Here is a 19957-nt window from a genome sequence, read left to right as displayed (position 1 = left end):
TAATATTATTCTTCTATTTAAAAATTAATTTAATTTTAAACATTAATTTAATTTTAAACATGTAATGAGTCTAAATGTTCCTCATATATTGCCGTGTAAGTTCCGGATTCCGATAGACTTGCAAATTATTTGCTTTACTTGAATTTAAGCTCAAGCTGTTCAATTAGATAATTATTTAATCGAATTTAAGCTAATCTTTCTTGCTTTACTTGAATTTAAGCTCAAGCTGTTCAATTAGATAATTATTTTTCACTAAACACCAAGTAACTTAAGTGGATAAATTATATTAATAATTCTCTAGCTATTAGTAAATTTTTCTTCACTTAATTGATAAAAATTATCAAATTACACATGTAAATATTAAAAATTATTTTAAAAAAATTAAGATTAAATTGATATAATGTATATAGTTCAAGACTAGTAATGCCAATTTTGAAAGCTACAACCATTAACTGAAAAAAATACAATTGAATAGTTAAATAATTATTTTATAACATTTTATAATCTGAGTGACAAAAAAATTTACTGATACTTAAGTAATCATTTTGTAACTCACTGCAGGCAATCCTAAAATTAACTTTTTAAGAAAACTGAACAATTTTGTCTTTAATTTTCGTTCCATATTCAAAATAAATCAAGCAAAAACTCCTCATGCACCAATGGAAAGCTCAACATTCTTTTATTTCTGGGTTTTCAACAGATTAAAACATAAACCCCAAATATATGCATTCCCATCTCTGATATATACTATTTATCCTTATATAATACATCTGATAGAAAACAAAAATAGATATTAGTCATTGAAGGCATTAAGATACAACTGGATGCGCAAACATATTTTGTGTTCTAACACAAGATCGGTATACTCACCGAGCAGTGCATACAAACCGACAGAAAAACTATGCAGCAAGAAAGTGTTGACCTAATTAGTCTATCGTCTTCATTTTTCAGTCATTGCAGATTTGCAGTTGAATCAGCTTAGCAGTTAAATGTACAAGGTAAAGCAGGACTTACAGAATATGTATCAAAGTAGTGGTCGGTGCTTGATAAGGCATTTCAGTGCCTAAACTTGAAGGATTTAATCCGTAAAAGCACAGAATAAACTTAGTGAACGCATTCAATGTGTTGATTACGGTCATGATACTTCTTGAAGTGCTAGATTCAATTCCTGGGCAGATTTTGCAACTGATCCCCCTCTTCTATGGAGAAAAACAAAAGAAAACGAAAAGAATAAATGAAAAAAGATCTCCAGAGCAAGTATATGGCAAAGTACCGTGGAGGCACCTATACTAGGTGTGAAATTGCTTTTTGCCCCATTTACTCCAAAAAGGGGCAAATTCGTCTTTGTATATTAGATTAAAGAGCAAATTAATATTTTCTGTTAAAAATTTTACCCTTATACTGTTAAAAGCTGGCATAGCTAACAGAATAACTAAACAATAACACGTGGCATGCCACATGAACCTCATGCTGACGTACAGGGACCAATTTTTTATAGCAAAACTGGATGAATTTTTTAACAAAATAATCAATTTAGACTAAAGAGCAAAACTAATATTTTCTGTCAAAATTTTTATTCATTTTTACTGTTAAAAACTGGCATGTCTAATAAAATAACTAAACAATGACACGTGACGTGCCACATGTACCTCATGTAGACGTTCAGGGACCAATTTTTAACAGCAAAATGGATTGAATTTTTTAACAAAAGAATCAATTTACTCTTTAATCTAATATATATAGACTAATTTTCCCTTTTTTTGAGTAGAGGGGGTTAAATGCAATTTGGCTCCTAGTACAACGGCCTCCATGATACTTTTACCCATACGGTTAAACCTACGGTGTTTATGCAGGTTTTATAAACGCCATACTCACCTAGTGAGAGTGGGAAGACATTGCTTTACTTTTTCGAGTTCTATAAAGCAGAGGTTACAACGCTCAAACCTAGGCCAATCAGCAGCATGAAATCTCGGTTAATACCCAAATAACTGAATATTTGAACACTAAATTTACAGTTTAGAAGCAAGTGGTCTGACCTTTGCTCTGCCTCAATGTCTACACCGGCAGGTGCCAAAGCTGATAATGTTGAATATATCATTGAACCAAATATCCGGACAAGCTTAAGCAGCATGTCAAGACAGATGCTCAAATGCCTATACAAAGGTCACATTTAAATATCGTAACTTCATCCAGATACCAGTAGTTACGATAATTTTAACTGCCTACTAAGTATTGAAGCTTAAAGCCACAGAGAAATACTGAAAACAATTGATGTTTCCAGAACAAATGGAAAACATAAAACCTGAGGTCAAGTGACTATAAAGTTGAATAAAAAATGCAAGATTATGACACTGTTCTTACCTGTCCATGTCACTTCCAAGGAGACCGGATAGAAGTGGCAGAAGAGAAGTGCAAATTTCCAATGTTACAATGTCTATTTTTTCAGTAACAATGCTCATCACATCAGCAAGCACCTGCATTTTCCATCATCAAAAGAAAAAGTGGCTCATCAATATATTCTGATTTACATAAAAGTTAGAACTTTGAAAATGAATGGATGTATTAATAAACATAAACTGCATACACCATGATCAGACATCTTTTCCATTGCACCGATTGCCCCCTTTATGTCATTCCTTTCCCAAAGTCGATGAACAACCTATATAACCAGCAATATTCTATGCAAACTTCAACACTGTAGATATCTTACTATGAAGTGACCAACTAAAGCATCCAAAAAATCCGTTAATATGACTTCAAGTTTTTCTACAATCACCTGTAACTTAGCTAAACGAGACTGCATGGAACCAATGAATTGATCATGCTGCTCCATTACATCTGCAACAGCATCCTCATCAGTGGCCGAAGGCATTTCTTTTTCCACAGAAGAAGAGTATCGTCTTCTTTGTTTATACTTCAAAAGTTAACATGAACGCATCATTAGTATTGACAGGGATTTTGAGAATATGGAGAAATAGGAAAGAAAGTGAATACAGACTTAGATATGCTTTTACCGCATCGAAAGAAGGCATGTTTGCCACAGATACATTCCGTGGAGAGGCACACAAAGTAGGTCCATCAAAATTAGATCTCCTCCTTTTCTCCAAATTTAGGATTACTGAACGTGTTCTTCCTGAATAATTGATTAAAGATTTTGAGTGACAAGTTCACAGAATTGTGCATAACAACAAGCTATCAACTGATATACCTCCTTTTTGGCTTTCTAAAGGATACGCATCTCTATGTGATTTTTGCACTTGAGCATCATCTGAAAGAAAGGATTAAAGTTAAGCAAGAATGGTTGCTCATTTCAACTTGAAAATGCAATAAAAGCCTACTCAAGCTAGACCAAATTTGAAAACCAAACAAATCCAGAATACATGAACTACGACAACATGCCCGCAAGCAGCATTTAGCAGAAACTGAAGTTCAAATCAGTTGTTCTTTTCAATCACGATGCATAACCACAGGTAATGCTATACATTAACATTCCTCAGGTTCAAATATGTTATCCAAAGGGTATAACGACCTAAAGAGAGATAAAGATACACATAAGAATATAGCCCAGCCTTAAAATGCATAGATATATAGTCAATTTAGAGACCAGAAGAACTAATTTAGAACCACAATTCTTTTGTTAACATAGATCCAATGTTCATGTGTGTATGCATGTCAGAGAGAGAGATACAGAGACTCTTAGAAGGTGAATTTCTTTAAGTTCTAAAGCAACTTCTAGGCTTAGCCATTTGGTTTAACTCATGTTCAAATTAAAATACCAAAGAGACTATATTTTTCAATATTCCCAAACATTTCATTTTCTTTATACAACCAGAAACTAGAGAAGTTATTATTAGAACTTTAGAAGGATCTCATCATTGTTCTCTCCACCTCACTCTTTCAGTAGTTCCTGTTAAGTCTCAAGAAAAATCTAGTTGTTACCAAGCACAGTCCTTTACTAAAAGCATTTCAATATAAACATTTTCAGTCATAAACTAATTCAAGGACTAATGATGAAATTGGAGGTTAAGCAAACATATTATACAAAATATAAAATTCAGGGAAAAAAAGCAGCAGCTAAAATATTGAAGCAGAATGTTAAGTTACGAGTTTTAAAAATATACAATTTTCATCCCGGTAGCTTGAAGGCAATTCGACCACCGAGTTTGGTTCAGTCCTGACAGAGCCAATACACCTATCTTCCCTCACATTCATTTCTGCAGCAGGCATTCCGTTAATTGGACCTTTAACAGAAGGAAGAGTGCTCCTGTCTGAACCACTGCTGAATTCAACCCTAGAACCTGCATTCTCAGGCGGAGCAGAGATAGCTGGCCAGTCCAAGTCTTCCCTGCTATTTTGAAACTTCCGAAAACTAGATGTCTTTGATTGCAAAGAAAATGGCATTGTTCTTCCAGCAATACCAAGTTCTTTTCTCGAATCAGCTCCCTGCTCCAAAGTTCTCCCAACTATTCCAGCTTCTTTTCTTGATTCAGCAGCCGACTGACTTGATTCCAAACTTCTTCCAGTAATTCCAACTTCTCTTCTAGATTCAGTGACTTGCTCCAAACTTCTCTCAGATATTCCAACTTCTTTTCTTAATTCAGCAGCCTGCTCCGACCTCATATCATTTCTAGGAACAAGCACAGGTACAACATCAGACTTACTAAAAGTGGGAACAGTGACAGCTGAATTAGCCCTTGTAGAACTCCTCCTTGGAACTGTTACCGACCTCTGTTGAGCTGTCTTTCGAGCAGCGTTTAAATTGACCCGGTGAGGGGTACCAGGTGCATTTCCTGTGGCTTTAACCAGTACGTAAAAAACAAAATCAGGTAGACAAACAGGTAATGGTTGCACCGCCTCCCATCAGCACTTCCAGATATTTCATAACTTTTTGAAGACACAAAATAAGTAGAAGAGAACAGTGAAGCATATCTCCTATCCATCAATCCACTTTTGCCTTCTACTTTTGTCATTTTATTGGTCAAAAAGTTGAGTAGTTCAGAATGATGGATTTGACTTGTCTCTCCTAAGACCTTTTGGACTAATAACAAGAAAGAGAAAGTCTAGTAGAAATGCAAACAACGAAAAACTAGGATAAAATATAACGTACTTTTTGACTCCTTCGCAGGATCTGAGTTTTGTGAAATGGACAACCTTCCAAGGGATTTTGTTTCCTTCACTAAAGGATCAGGATTTTGTGAAACAGGTATACTAGCTTTTGTGGTATTCTCATTCAATACAGAGAGGTTTCCACCTGAATGAGATTTAGGTTCAGAATGACCATTTACACGTTTAGCATTACCAACTGCATATGGTTCTATGCGCTGTGCCAGTGATCAAAATTCAATATTAAAATGTTAACACAATGACTGCCATTAAAGAAAGATGGACCAATTAAATATTTTGAACTGTAGAAAGTTGAGCAATACCGAGATGTCTACAACCCATACTCCTACACAGCTTTGATTATATGAGCAGCCAAGAAGCTTTCCTTCATGAACATTAAGATCTGACAATCTAGACCATCCCACATCCACACCATCATAACATCTTATCGGTTCCCATGAGAAAACCTATAAGTTGGAAAAGAAAAATGAAGTGCAAACCGGACTAAGCATAAAGCATTCCCTGGTAAATATTCTAGACTACTGAAAGTTGAATTGATAAAAGACTTCACCTTCAGATTTTCATGCAATCCACAGAGTACAGTTCTTCCATCAGGATTGAAGGTCAAGCAACGGACACCTGCAGTCTAAAGTAGAAAAGAAAGCTTCATGCATAAACTTCTCCATAAAACAAAATAAATGATCCTAGATCTAAACATATGTAGAAGATCTTCTGATCTCAACATTAATCTCTAACTCTAGTAAGAGAATTAATAACAGCACCAAAGAAAATGGAAGTACCTCAGGCCCAGCTGAACCAATAAGCTCAAAGGTTTCAAGATCCCAAAACTTAACAGTCCGATCAGCTGAACCTGTGAAGCCAAGAGTATGTATGAAGAAAATCAGAACACACAAGAAGGATTTACAACCTCCTTGGACATCATAACAGATCTTACACTAAGAATTAAGTTTTAGACAACATCATAGAATAACATCTCAAGTCAATGAGGAATATGCAGTAGCTATTCTAATAGAAGGTAATAACCAACCTGTAGCCAGCAAAAACTCATGTGGATGGAAATCTAAGCACTGAATTTGACCTTCATGATCCTTGAATTGATGCAACAATTTTCCAGCAGTCAAATCCCACACCTGTTGATACACAGGACATGGAAAAGATCATTTTAACATGTGTATTTAAATCTGTTTACATGGTAAAAATGTTTTATCAAATGGTACTGACAGTAAGCAACCTACATGCCAATCTGACAATTATACTATTTAAAACAATGAAATAGCCTGCAGAAATCAAACCCAAATAGCAGTAAACCAACAACACATCTATGGGTCCATTCAAAGTCATTTAACGGTTTTAACAGTAAACAAGGGTGCTAATGACAACCACGTAATTAAAGTTATTTGAGATGAAACAAGGTTATTGGTTTATCCAACACCCTCAACTTCGCATAGCCTGACTCTGGACTCCACAATCTCAATTCCAATTCCAGAGAAACAAGAGTAATAGCAACAAGACAGACCACCAAAAGAAATGAAACCCTTCCATTGTTCATTCACCCTACCATAACCACAGAAAGAAAAAGGAACACAGAAGAGTAACAAATGTCTACAAACAAAGGATCATGTTAGAACAAAATAATTTAAATGATGAACCAAAGTACGGCAACTCCAACCTTCACAATGTTGTCCTCACCGCCGGATACAACCCATCGACCATCTGGTGTGAACCTGATTGCATTGACTCCTCGAGTATGACCCTTGTAAGTGTGGATGCACCCTTTCTTTCTGATATCCCATATCTTTAGATTTGTATCAAGAGAGCCAGATGCAAAAAACTCGCCAAAGGGGTGGAAGTCCACAGAAATGCAATTGGATCTATGACCAGTCAGAGTCCGAACAACTAGAAAAGTATCAGATTGCAAAACAGAAAATCAATATAACATAGTTAAGGCCAACATTTAACATGCAGCAACATGTATATTTTAAGGAAAAAAAAAGGTCTACAGAATTGGAAAAACATACTTTTCGCCTCCTCCAAATCCCATAGCTTAATGGTACCACTTGCAGCACCTGCAGCTACCAAAACTTCCGAGGAATCAAAGGTCACTGAATCTATCCCACTTGTGTGTCCCGATAAACTCTGGTAGATGATTCAAACACAACAACAATGGAACAAGAATTCATCGATCTCCAAAATGAAATTTTATCAAAGGTAGAACAGTTTAGTCCTTTTCTCGATAATTGACAGTAATTTAATCCTATTGTTTGCTGCATCCTACATTCGTTTTCCCCCTTAGGCTAGTGAGCATATAACAAACTGAAGCATGCCAATGACAGTGAAAACACTACTAAGATCACTGCAAAAAGGGTATTTGAAACAAATTTAATAATAAGCATTGAGCAAATGCTAAGAGAGAGAACTGACCAGTATGGCATTCGGTTTACCGATAGCCCAAAGATTAACCTTGTGATCTTCCCCTCCAGTCACAAGAACCCTCGACGATTTTCTTCCAATCTTTAGGCAATTCACACTTGAAGAATGTGCCACAAATTCTTCTATTTATTACATTTGTTAAGGACACCATAAGAAAAAAAGAACACAAGAAAACTACAAATGCATATAAAACTAAAGAGATCCAAGAGCAAGTAAATCAATTGGAAACAAATTTTAATTAATAAAAAACCTTTAAAAAAAATAGGATACGTAGCTTGTAAGCGCGTTTGGTACTCATGGCAGGAACGAACTATATAATAAAACCCTAAAAATGGCTATAGCAAACATTCAAATGAAAAAAAATAATAAAAATCAAATGAACGTTGCCGTAGATCTCATCCTCATTTCATTTCATTAATTCAACCATTTTTCCACCACTGCAAAATCGACAGTTTTCACTGTTAGATCGGAAACAACATTAACTAAAGCATATACATATACAAAAACTTAAACAAAAAGAAAGGAGCAAATGACATTTTACCAGAAACCAAACACTTACATGAAATACAACAGTTTTGAGAGATTGCTTCAGTATTTAATCTTCCTTTCTTGGGTTTCCTCCAAAATCTGTGTGTGTTTTTATATATATATATCAGAAGAAAAAGAAGAGTAGTAGTTGTAAAATGCAAGAAATGCACACACAAAAAAATAAAAATAAAAGTCGATTTTGAAATTATGAATAAGTAAGAAGAATTTGATTTTTTTTCTTGTTTGATTTTTCAAACCCAGTTTTTCTCCTAACAAATTTTTCTTAATTAAAAACCCAAATCTTTAACCTAAAACCAAACTCTAACAAACAAGATTTTTCCAGATATATAAAATCAATAAAATGATTAAGAAAATATAGAAAGAAGGAAGCGAAGGGGCCGCTTTCAGGTTTCACTGCCGTTGCTCCTTTTTAATTTTCAATTCTATTTAACTGATTAATAGGGTTAATGTTACAAAACGTCCCCGATTTATTTCTTAAATTTTAAAGTAATCCCTAAATTTCAAAATATTTTGTTCCTTATGCTAGCTTAATTGGCAATTTAGGCATTAAATGATTTGAAATCTAACCTGAAATATATTTAAAACATGTTAATCAATTTGTAAAGATGTGTTAAAATACTTTAATTGAATTGTAAGCATATGTATAGTTATTGTATAGACAGTTTAGACATTACAGGTAGGCACGAGTCTTGCCCCCATTAGTTAAATGGTGAAATATACATTTAGCCCCTCCTATAATATTAATCATTCAAATTGAATTCTTTAACTTTTGAATGAATGAAAATTTTGTATTTTTAGCCTTCAAAAAAATATAATGTAATTTAAGCATTTTAACACAAAATTTTATAATTTTATCTCGTCCCCCTCCAAATAAAATTTTTGGCTTCGCCCAGGTGTGCCAATAAAACTTAAGAAGGCGATTTATTTCTTCTTCTTTTTAACATGTTAAATCCAAGTTCTGTATGCAATAGTCACACACGTATTTTCAAATTGTTCCATGTACTTTAAATATGTTTATGTCAATTTTGACTGAATATTTAATGCCCAAACTAACAGCTAGACAGGTGAAATGACTTAATTGTTACAATATAAATACTTTTAGGATTCAATTAAAATATTTTAAAATATTTGGACCAATTTAAAACCTAAGACATAATTTGAGGATGTATAGTATATTATTCCTAATTAATAAGGTTTCTTCGGAATGTTAATTGTATTTTTTCGCTTAAATTAACTAAAAGGGAGTGCGAAGTAAAAAGGAGGAAATTAAGAAAAATTAAAATGGAAAGTAAAATAAAATTACAAGAAAAACCTCTCTTTTTAGTTTGCTAGAATTTGATGAAAAATTAATCAAATTTGATAATTCAATACTTGATATATAACTAATTAGCAAAATCAACAATACAATAATTAAAATTATATATGAACTTTGATTTAATGAATAATTTGATACTTAAATTTTGATTTGACGTAATTATACACGTAAAATTTTAATTGTAAGTCAAATATATACAAAACACTTAAATCGAACCTATTTCAGCTAAGAAACTCTCTAAACATTATTTTTCGATTTATTTTAATTGATTAAATCAAATAAAATCTAATTTAAAAATAAATTATATATTTTATTTGTATTAGTGATACCTAATCCAATTATCACACCTAACCTTATTCGATTTTCATACTCAAAACAAAACCCCAACAGACATAATCGTTAATATATCAATTAATTTCATTTCAATTATTTCAAGTTTTATATAAATTTATTTTAAAAAATTAAAATAAAATCGAATTGACCCAATTTATCTGATAATAACCATAACTATTTTCAAAAGTAAATTTACAAGAATTATTATTTTTAATTTTGTTTTACTGATTTAATAAAAGAAAACAATTTATAATTAGGAAAATATAAATGGGTCAAAAAGAAAAGGTTTCACTTATACATCAAATTGAATGCTTTTGAAATTTTAAGAGGTTTAATTTGTCGTTTTATAAAGTTAATGCAAAATTTATAATGAAATTAATTATAACATATATTATTATTTATTAATTAAATTGTTAAAAAAACTATATAAAGCTATATAAATTCATTAAAAAAAACTTGGACTGAATTGCTATATGTAAACTTGTACAATTGATAACTTTATAAATAATATAAATATTTTTATTTTTCATTCCATGTCATTAATACAATAAAATTTTTATTTTATCATAATTATTCACTTAAATTTAAAAATAATTAATTTTGAAAATTTTCAACAGTCGTGTTACCTGATTTTAAATTTTGTTTTTTAGCTTTAGTTAAACAAAGGGTTAATTTAATTTTTACCCTAAATTTAGTAATTGAGTCCATTTTAGTATCTTTATTTTTTCATTATAGTATTTAAACTTAAAAATTATTAAAGCATGATGACATGGCATAATATTATAGTGTCACGCTATTAAATTTTTCGTAAAAATTAAATTCACGGGACTAAATAAACATAATTTTAAATAAGATTTAATTATCAAGTTTTATAATAAAAATTATATTTTAACCTTTTAAAAATTAATTATTCAAATAAAACTATTTAACACTTTTTTTTAGATTTGCTATTCCAAAAAATCTTTATAACTTTATTTTGACGGTGACAGAATTTATGATTTCGTCTCATCCAAATAAATTGAGAAAATCATAACGCAAGTATAATTAAATACATGTTCATAACTTTAATTATAGACAATAAAATATTTGAATGTTATTTTCAAATTCAATAAAATTTGTGAGGTTATTCGAATATTTTCCAATTACTTTTCAAGAATTCATTAGATCTCACAAATATTCTTTTAAGACATATAAAAAATAAAAAATATTTAATCTTTTTAATTAAAAATAACACGTATGGGAATTATCATTGTAAACAAGCCAAAAACCAACTCTTTTGTATCATTATTTTTGTGAACAGTCACATTGCTGCATGTGCAAAAATCCCTGATGTTTTTTTTCTTTTGCATAATAATTTTATGAACCTCATTTTACTCATTCATTTAATTTTCTTACTTTTAAATATTAAATTTATATTTTTATAAAATCACATTGAAATAAATGGAAAATTTAACATTTTTAATTATTTTAAATTTTAAAAATAAAGAATATAAAAACTATATTTGAAAAATAAAAATAATTCAAATTATTTAAAATTTATAAAACAAATATTTTAATATTTTTAAAATTTAAAAAAACCGATTAAATGATTATGTGTCATATCGTGGTAATTCACATGTATGCCATATCAGTAAAATTAATAAATGTTAATTTTTTCATCCGTTTTAGAGTGATTTGACAAAAATGTAAGTTTAAATATTAAATGAGACAGAAATTTTGAATTGAAGACTAAAATGAATTCTTCAGTAAAGTTTGAGGACAAAAAGGTCATTATGCATTTCTTTTCTATCATTATTACTCATGAAAATACATAAAAATTAAATAAAGTTTTATTTTAAATGCTAAAAAGTAAGACATTGAAGATCATGATATTTTAGTTTCTTAACTCTAGTATTTTTCTAGATTTTTTTATGTAGTATCTAGAATCACCCATAAATTTTTTTAATTTGTAAATAAGAGTAAAAAGCACTTAAACTGCGCCTTCTTACATTAATAACAATATCGACGTCAATCAAGTTAAATAAATTTTTCAAAATAATATTTATTATTTTATAAAATAATAGATTTTTGGTAATTTCATAACTTGGTTGGAAGCTAGCTGATGGTTAACAGCAATTTAGTGAAACATTTAAATGTATAGTATAAATATAGATATAAAAGTATAGATTAAACTAAAAATTCTATCATACGCGTATGCGTTTGAAAATTATGTATTTAGAATATAGGGATGTAAATATCATGCCATATGCAAATTTTTATTTGGTTTAAAAAAGATTAAAATATCATTGAATAACATATCTTATTTTAATTACGAAGTAAAATTTTCGTAATTTACCTAATCAAGTTAGTGCTTAGTTGACTTATGACACTAATTCAATTAAGAGTTTAAATAATAGTATAAATATACAATTAATAAAGATAATAAAGTGTGCATAGTAAAATTAAAATAAAATTTTGATTTCGTGATAAATTTAAAGTTTTATAATTAGAGTTGTTCAAATCTTTTTACATACATATTTTTATTATTTAAAAAAACATTTAAAAATTTAAATAGTATAATTTATTTTAAATATAAAAAATATTTTTATAATTTTTCTAATTGAATTGATATAGATTATTTCAATCACATCAACTTAATCTAATATTTAAATAATAATAAATATAGATTTTCTTTTCAATAAAATGCTGGTGGGGCTTTATTGCAAAGAACTAAAAGCGCATTTACAACAAAAAATAACCAGAAAAAGTCGATCCCTTTATCCAAGGGATCCCCACCGACATAAGTCATCAAGCCAGGAGCAAAAGGCAGTAAAGAGACGCTTGAGACCAGATAAACCGGAGTAGCAAAAACAAAGAAAATCCCGCGAGCAGCGGTGATCGAGGTAGCCACCAGTGGAGCTTCCTCCACCCAATACCCATCCTTCAGAGGGGACGTACCATCATCAGCCACCGCATGCGCAGCCCTATTAAATGAAATTTGACACGTATATCTGTTAAAAATTATATTTAAATATCAATTATATTATACATGTATATCAGTTATTCCTATTAAATGAAATTTGACATGTTAATACATGCATGATTTGCATATTTATGTATTCATTTTTTCGTGTGTTCTGTAATTATGGAAAGCTGAAAAGACTGCATTAGATGCTACTTCCCAACAATGCAAATGCATGTGCAAAACATAAAAATATGAATTGTATATTTTAAGCAATCTCATTCAAATGATTTAACAACATTATGGTCCATTCTTTCATGATCTGCTTAAAAAGCACATCAATGGCGGTCGGTCCCATTTTCTCCCTCCACGCACCATCACTTTCACTCAAATCTCAAAATCCTAGGATAAAATTAAAATATTCGGGATTTTAATATTTTGATTTGAATTAAGGATGAGTAAAAGTTTAATTGATGGTTTTTGGTTGAGTCAATTATGATGGTTAAGACAAGTGGTTAAACTTGAATATTAAGTTATGTAAATGAGTTTTCAATTATAATTTTGAAATATTTCATAAGCTCTAAATGTAAGTTTAAGGGCAATGTTTTCATAATTTGATAGTGGTTGTTTAGTTAGGTTATCGGTTTGTCGGTTTAGTCAGTTCGATTAAAAAATTTTAAATAAATTGTTCAATAGTCGATTCAATCATGTTCTTAATCGGTTCAATCGATCTGTAGTGATTCTCGATCCAATTGATTAAATTCTATTCATTGGACTAATAACCCAGCTAGTGGTTTCAATCAGATTCAAACATCATTGTTCAGAGTCGAAAAATTTGTTATCTTGGAATAGAGCATGAAAAATTTACGAATATACAAACGGGGTTAATATTAGTTACAAAATGAATATTGAACTATTCAAAAGTTTTGATTTGAGTCATTAGGCTATTATGTTTTTTTTTTAAGTTCGATTAACGAGCTCCAAGTGATAATTTGATGATCAGTATAGTGGATCAATACCTATCGACAAGTAGAAAAATATAGCTTTGATCCTAGTCAGTATGATGATTAGTGTCGAAAATTAGATAAGAAAGTTATTTGAATTCTAGTACATAGATTCGTAACATTAAAAGTTATTTCATGACAAAAATAAACTAAACTATAAAAGAGAAGAGGAATGAGAGCGTTTTATTGATATAAGCGGTGCAAATATAAAAAATCATACAACAATAATTTTAACAGGCTAATAATTTAAATCAAAACTTTCAAATATTTAAATGACCATTTAGTAATATTCTAAAGTTAAATGACTAAAATATAAACTTATTAATAGTTTAGTAACCATAGTCAAAGTTTATCCAAAAATACAAACATGATCACAATGCATACAATGCAAGAATTGGGAGAACAAACTACCAACTAATAAAAAGCGCTGTCGTTTAAGCACCACATCTTCATGCATTGTCTCCATCTTCCTTAAAATAAGGGTAAACTATATAGATAGTCATCCAACTATTTAAAAATTTCATTTTAGGCACTTAAAATAAAAAGTTTGTAAATTAAGCACCCACATTACATAGTTCAATCATTTTGGTCACTCCCGTTAAAATCACCAATGGCAAACTAACATGGTAGTAAAAGAATTTGGTATAATAACAAATTTAGCCTTCACTTACATATTATATCAATTTAGTCATAATTTTTTTAAAAAACTAACCCTCAAAATTTACGAACAATCTCAATTTAATCCTAATTTTAAAAATTCAAGGGATATATAAAAATGCACAAATATTTAAAAAATATATAAGAATTTCTATTTTGTTTGAAAATATTTGTGCATTTTTATATATCCTTTGAATTTTAGAATTAGGATCAAATTGAGATTGTTCGTAAATTTTAAGGGTTAGTTTTTTAAAAAAAATTATGACTAAATTGACATAATATGTAAAATTTGAGGGTTAAATTTATTATTATACCAAATTTTTAACTATCATGTCAACCCCTGGTTGTGATTTTAACAAGAGTGATCAAAATGACCGAACTATGAAATGTGGGTGCTTAAATTGTAAATTTTTTATTTTAGTGCTTAAAATAAAAAATTTTGATAGTTGGGTGACTATCTGTGCAGTTTACCCTAAAATTAAAACAAGAAATAAAAATTAACGCCTAGATCTGTTTTGTATTTGGCTCCATTGATTTAACGGTGAAAAAAAACCGGGACAAAAAAGAAGAAGAAGAGCGGCCATTGAAATTTTCTTCGTCAAGCTGCTTTTCTCCTCTGGTTAAAACCCCAGGTACAGGGAGAAGAGCGTGAAATTTACTTATTTTTCTTTTCATATTATTATTAAAAAAAATTCGCCAACACTTAAAAGTGAAAGAATTCGAGTTTTCCGAGGAGAAGGAATCGATGGATTTAGATCAATGGATATCAAAGGTTAAAGAAGGGCAGCATCTCTTGGAAGACGAGCTCCAGCTTCTTTGTGAATACGTATGTCTTCTTCTTATCCTTTCCTCTTTCTGTACTTTCCTTTTTTGGGGCCTTTCAGCTACTAGGGTTTTACAATTGAGTAAAGTATGGTTTCTATTGTTTCTTTGGTGATTGGGTAATTAAGATATTCGAAAATCGGTGTTTGTTTTGTTAAACTGAAGTTGAGCATTTGCAATGAATGAAGAACTACAAAGAAAAAGAAAAAGGAAGTGAAGTTTGTGTCCGTACTTGAATATCATGGCATCTGTGTGTGTGTGTGTGTGTGTTTTTTTTTTAAATTATAGTATCTGTAAGTAATGTTTCTAATGAATATTCACTGCGCATTTCTTAATAAAAAGAAAGCTTCCCGAAACTGCGATTGCTTGTATTTCCTGGGTTTTTGTTTGATTGAAGAATCATACACATAATGTTTACAGTTATATTAACTACTTGTTTAGTTTCTTTGTTCTGCATTTTAGTAGAGTGCTTTGGTCGCTGTTATATATTATCAACTCGCAGTTTTATTCACTGTGAAGGTTTACTCTCTGTGTGATTTCATTATTATGTAAAACATTACAGGTAAAAGAAATCCTCATCGAGGAGTCAAATGTGCAACCTGTCAACAGTCCAGTTACTGTTTGCGGTGATATCCATGGTCAGTTTCATGATCTAATGAAACTTTTTCGGACTGGAGGTCATGTACCAGAGACAAATTACATTTTTATGGTATAGTTTATGTCTATTGCCTTTATTTTTATTACTTTTTTTTTTGTGAAATTCCATGTGATGGTGTCAATGATAGATTAGTGATTTCAATTAATGAATGCCAAACTTTCCCATTCCCTTGGACAGGGAGATTTTGTTGATCGAGGTTATAATAGTCTTGAAGTTTTCACTATTCTTTTGCTTCTTAAGGCAAGGTATGCCCTCTTGGTACATACTTAAGCATCTCTATAACATTGCTTGGGGTTTATCTACTGATTTTCAACCTTGTACTTGGGTACATTATTTTTCTGCTTGTGACTTGTTCCTGGTTTACTGTATGATTCCTAGCTGAAATTGCAGACCTCCTATGTACAATGTGTCCCCAGGTTAAGGTGTATTGGTCATCAGCAATCATCATACACAGTTTCAAATTGTAGTTTTGTTTAGGAAGAAAAACCAACGCTAGTATATTATTTGTTTTAAAATTAGCCAAATTGCAACTTTTTCTTGCTTCAGGTAAAAATACCCTGTTGAAGCTATCATGTTGTTTTGGCAGCAAGATAGCAGGATATATTGTATTTGTTGTCATTCTTTCATTTTGAAGGTTTAATACTGATACCTTAAATTGGTTCTGATATTGCTTTTCCAAGTATTTGATACTGTATTTTTTTTTTGGCTGTTTATTGTTTGAAATAAGAGGTAACTTTGCTTCTCTTTATGTGCTCTGAATCACAGATACCCAGCGAATATCACTCTCTTGCGTGGGAATCATGAAAGCAGACAGCTTACTCAGGTGTGCTTTTAAATAACCAAACGGAATATGCTTGTAAAGGGCTTATAGAATTTTACGCTTTAGTGAAAATCTAAGGTTAAGCTTTACGAGTAGCACACTATCTGTGAGGATCCGAGTTACTGGAAGTTATATATGCAACCATACTAGTTTGATTTTTAGTGTTGTTGAATAGTGCTGCAAAGCTGGAATTTTTTAGAAAAGCATCTGAAATACTGAGGACTGCCATTTTTTCGGTGTGTATACATCTTTACCAGGTTTATGGTTTCTATGATGAATGCCAAAGGAAGTATGGAAATGCTAATGCATGGCGGTATTGTACAGATGTTTTTGACTATCTTACACTTTCAGCAATTATAGATGGGACTGTAAGCATTCTCTCTAAACTTCCAAAAACTAAGCACCTTATTAGCTCACATTTTTTATAGTTCTATGATTTTCTATTTTGTAGGTACTTTGTGTACATGGTGGCCTTTCTCCTGATGTAAGAACTATTGATCAGGTATGTTTCATATTTTGAAGTTTAGTGTAGTTTTTCTTGTAGCAAGCATGAATAATCATGTGATAATCTGGTCTGAGACAGCTTGAGTAATCTAATAAAAGACAGGCGTGTATGTTGTCCTTTTCCTATATTCGAGTGGGGGACAACATTATGGTCAATTGAAGATAAAATTTTTTTAAGAAATAATGGGGAAGGTTTTTGTTCCTTTTGTCTGTTAAAGAGGGTGCATTACGGTATTGAAAAAAAAGAAAAGAAAAAGAAAGAGGGTGCATTACAGCATTGGACTTTACCGACTTTGTAATCATCTAGTCTGAGTAGTATCTTTCAATTCAGTTTAGTTAATATTAATAACCATCCTCTCCAAATGTTATTAAATAAAGTGTATGTGCTTGGTCACTCAGTTGCTTTTTTTTTTTTTTGGTTTGTTCTGCTTAAGGGATAATTGACACTTTAGTCACTACTATCTGGTGGTGTTTTATTTCACGAGTACGGTACCTGTTTTTCTGAGTGCAGTGATTGTTAGTTTGCTTCGTTATTTCATTAGATGGTGTTGATGCACTTTTCTTTCCCCTCCTTTTATGCCAGATTAGGGTAATTGACCGGAACTGTGAAATCCCTCATGAAGGTCCATTCTGTGATCTCATGTGGAGTGATCCGGAAGATATTGAAACATGGGCGGTCAGTCCACGTGGAGCCGGTTGGCTATTTGGGTCCAGGGTCACATCCGAGGTAACCAATCTTATCTCAGTTTACAGTCATGTTGTGATGCTGCAATAATAATTTTAACTTTTTCCATCCATTGCAGTTCAACCACATAAACAATCTTGATCTTGTCTGTCGAGCTCACCAACTCGTGCAAGAAGGTCTTAAGTATATGTTTCAAGATAAAGGCCTAGTAACTGTGAGACACACTACTTTCCATTATCATTGTTTTTGCTTAATGGTATCAAGAGTTTAATAGAATTTCTTGAATACTGGTTTCTTACAGGTGTGGTCCGCACCGAATTATTGTTACCGTTGTGGGAACGTAGCTTCTATATTGAGCTTCAACGAGAATATGGTGAGAATTCTTTAACCTTCTTATTTTTCCTCTTTGCTTTACAAGTGTGTTCAAATGACCTTGTCATACTGGTATTTATAATCTTCAGGAGAGAGAAGTGAAGTTCTTCACTGAAACAGAAGAAAATAACCAGATGAGAGGGCCGAGGTCTGGAGTCCCATATTTCTTGTAGAGCTACATACTGCAGTGCTTGTAAAATTATCCCTAACATCAGGTTGCCAAAGGGAGGTGTAACAAGAAAGCCTCAATACGATGTTTGCATGTCCAGGTAAATTTCTGTCTAATCCTTGTTTGTCATGGCTGCAACATGGCTTTGTCTTTAAATCTTTGTCTTTGTCCCCGTACAATCGATATTAATGTATGCTAATCGATGTTTAGTTAATAACTTAAGTGTCTGTTTTTGAATTCATGAGGTGTATTTGTTTCATTATGAATACTGCATTTGATCTAGTTCTAAAATATCATCATTTGTTTTCCTTGTGTTCTTTTTGACTAAAATGATATTGGATTTTACTCAAATCCTGATATTCCTTAGGTTGATAGCAATGGTTCCAATTGTAAAAGATTATAAAAGTATTTCACTATGATCCAATGTGTAATTAAATACATAAACTTTAATTTAGTGCAATTATACACAGATTAGATTGTGATTCAATTGTACACATTTAAATTTAAATAAATACATCGATTTATTTTTATATTGGATAAATATAAAAATAATTATATATGCAATATGTACATCTAAAATAATAATATATTAATAATTGTGAAAATTAAATCAAATTAAAATTTTATGTATAAAATTGTATAAAAATAAAATTTATGTATAACATTATATATTGGATCAATGTTCATATATAATTTTAAGATTTATCCTTATAAATACTGATAAAAGATATTTATTTATTTACCTCGTGAATGGATTCTCATAATCTCTTATGTTTTTGGTCTAATTATGAATTGTCCAATTATTAAGTAACACTATTAAAAATTGAGAAGATAGTCTTTTGTTTTAATTTATTAAAGTTTGATCTTCGTTATTCATAAAATTAAGAATTTAAATTAAGAATTTAGTCCAATTATTAGGTAACACTATTAAATCCTCAACGGTTTAATGTGGGGTGAATTAATAAAAACGACAATTTAGTAATTTATATGAACAAATTACAATAACAAAAATTTAAGTTCACGTGACCAATAATTGAACTAATTCTTAACTTAAAAAGAATACTAGATGAAATTTTAATAAATTAAAGTAAATTTCTCTTTAAGTAATTTTGGTAAAGTAAAAAAGATGAAACCATAATTCATACCTATCAAAGTGTTCCATGTTTTCATTATTAATTGTTTGAAACAATCGATGATAGACCTAAAAGTATAAATGTTAACTTTTGCTCTACTCACCCATTTTTGTAATTAACTATTCCAATCAATGCATATTACTTTTTAAAACTTAAATTATATTAATTTTTAAATTTCTTTGTTGAGTTTTAAATTATAGATAAAACACACTAATATCATGAATTGAAAAAGGGAATGAGTGGAACCAAAATCCTTTTTTTTTTCTCTTTGTTTAAAAATCTTTTAAAATATTGAACGAACTTAACAATGAACACGTAATTTTTTTCGAAATTAATATTTTATTCAAAAATTTCAAAATATTGAACTTTTGAGCCTATAGTCCAACAAGGAGCACCTCTTATAGTATTTTTATATTGTCCACAAACATGGAAATTCGCTTC

At 30.6% G+C, this 19957-nt stretch overlaps 2 protein-coding genes across 5 annotated transcripts; one reads left to right on the top strand and one right to left on the bottom strand.

The window, feature by feature from the left end:
* Positions 1 to 652: 652 nt before the first annotated feature.
* On the bottom strand, positions 653 to 8614 carry LOC108483588 (katanin p80 WD40 repeat-containing subunit B1 homolog KTN80.4-like). 4 transcript variants are annotated; one of them, XM_017787071.2, is made up of 20 exons: positions 8114 to 8613; positions 7825 to 7991; positions 7546 to 7676; positions 7143 to 7260; positions 6794 to 7020; positions 6152 to 6254; positions 5904 to 5974; positions 5675 to 5749; positions 5427 to 5570; positions 5108 to 5321; positions 4727 to 4796; positions 4122 to 4627; positions 3209 to 3268; positions 3015 to 3133; positions 2777 to 2914; positions 2585 to 2659; positions 2362 to 2474; positions 2037 to 2153; positions 1876 to 1944; positions 653 to 1199 (listed from the first exon to the last, which is right to left on the bottom strand). In XM_017787071.2, the coding sequence occupies exons 2-20, from the start codon at positions 7850 to 7852 to the stop codon at positions 1136 to 1138; spliced, it is 2442 nt and encodes an 813-aa protein (XP_017642560.1). In that variant the 5' UTR covers positions 7853 to 7991; positions 8114 to 8613; the 3' UTR covers positions 653 to 1135. The 4 variants fall into 4 exon arrangements, with proteins under 4 accessions (XP_017642560.1, XP_052887895.1, XP_017642557.1 ...); XM_053031935.1 differs by having other exon boundaries at positions 653 to 1196; XM_017787068.2 differs by having other exon boundaries at positions 4122 to 4796; positions 8114 to 8614.
* A 6237-nt stretch (positions 8615 to 14851) lies between these two features.
* On the top strand, positions 14852 to 18734 carry LOC108480319 (phytochrome-associated serine/threonine-protein phosphatase). Its single transcript, XM_017783268.2, has 10 exons — positions 14852 to 15179; positions 15738 to 15884; positions 16011 to 16078; positions 16599 to 16656; positions 16911 to 17021; positions 17105 to 17155; positions 17741 to 17884; positions 17961 to 18056; positions 18144 to 18215; positions 18304 to 18734. Exons 1-10 carry the CDS (start codon positions 15099 to 15101, stop codon positions 18385 to 18387), a joined length of 912 nt encoding a protein of 303 aa, XP_017638757.1. The 5' UTR covers positions 14852 to 15098; the 3' UTR covers positions 18388 to 18734.
* Positions 18735 to 19957: the final 1223 nt, after the last annotated feature.

The sequence above is a fragment of the Gossypium arboreum genome, chromosome 1 (genome assembly GCF_025698485.1).
Source record: "Gossypium arboreum isolate Shixiya-1 chromosome 1, ASM2569848v2, whole genome shotgun sequence".
NCBI classification, from domain to species: Eukaryota; Viridiplantae; Streptophyta; class Magnoliopsida; order Malvales; family Malvaceae; genus Gossypium; species Gossypium arboreum.
Note: the sequence above shows the minus strand (reverse complement) of the source record. Positions and strands in the feature narration are given on the sequence as shown.

Excerpts from the sequence above, each read along its gene's own strand:
- LOC108480319 (XM_017783268.2), top strand. The coding sequence starts at position 15,099 with ATGGATTTAGATCAATGGATATCAAAGGTTAAAGAAGGGCAGCATCTC. Across the intron at positions 17,022-17,104 it reads CAGCAATTATAGATGGGACT|GTACTTTGTGTACATGGTGG; the intron begins GTAAGCATTCTC and ends TCTATTTTGTAG. Across the intron at positions 18,216-18,303 it reads TGAGCTTCAACGAGAATATG|GAGAGAGAAGTGAAGTTCTT; the intron begins GTGAGAATTCTT and ends TATAATCTTCAG.
- LOC108483588 (XM_017787068.2), bottom strand. The coding sequence starts at position 7,852 with ATGAGTACCAAACGCGCTTACAAGCTAC. Across the intron at positions 7,261-7,545 it reads GTAAACCGAATGCCATACTG|AGTTTATCGGGACACACAAG; the intron begins GTCAGTTCTCTC and ends ATCATCTACCAG. Across the intron at positions 5,750-5,903 it reads TTGGTTCAGCTGGGCCTGAG|ACTGCAGGTGTCCGTTGCTT; the intron begins GTACTTCCATTT and ends TTTCTACTTTAG.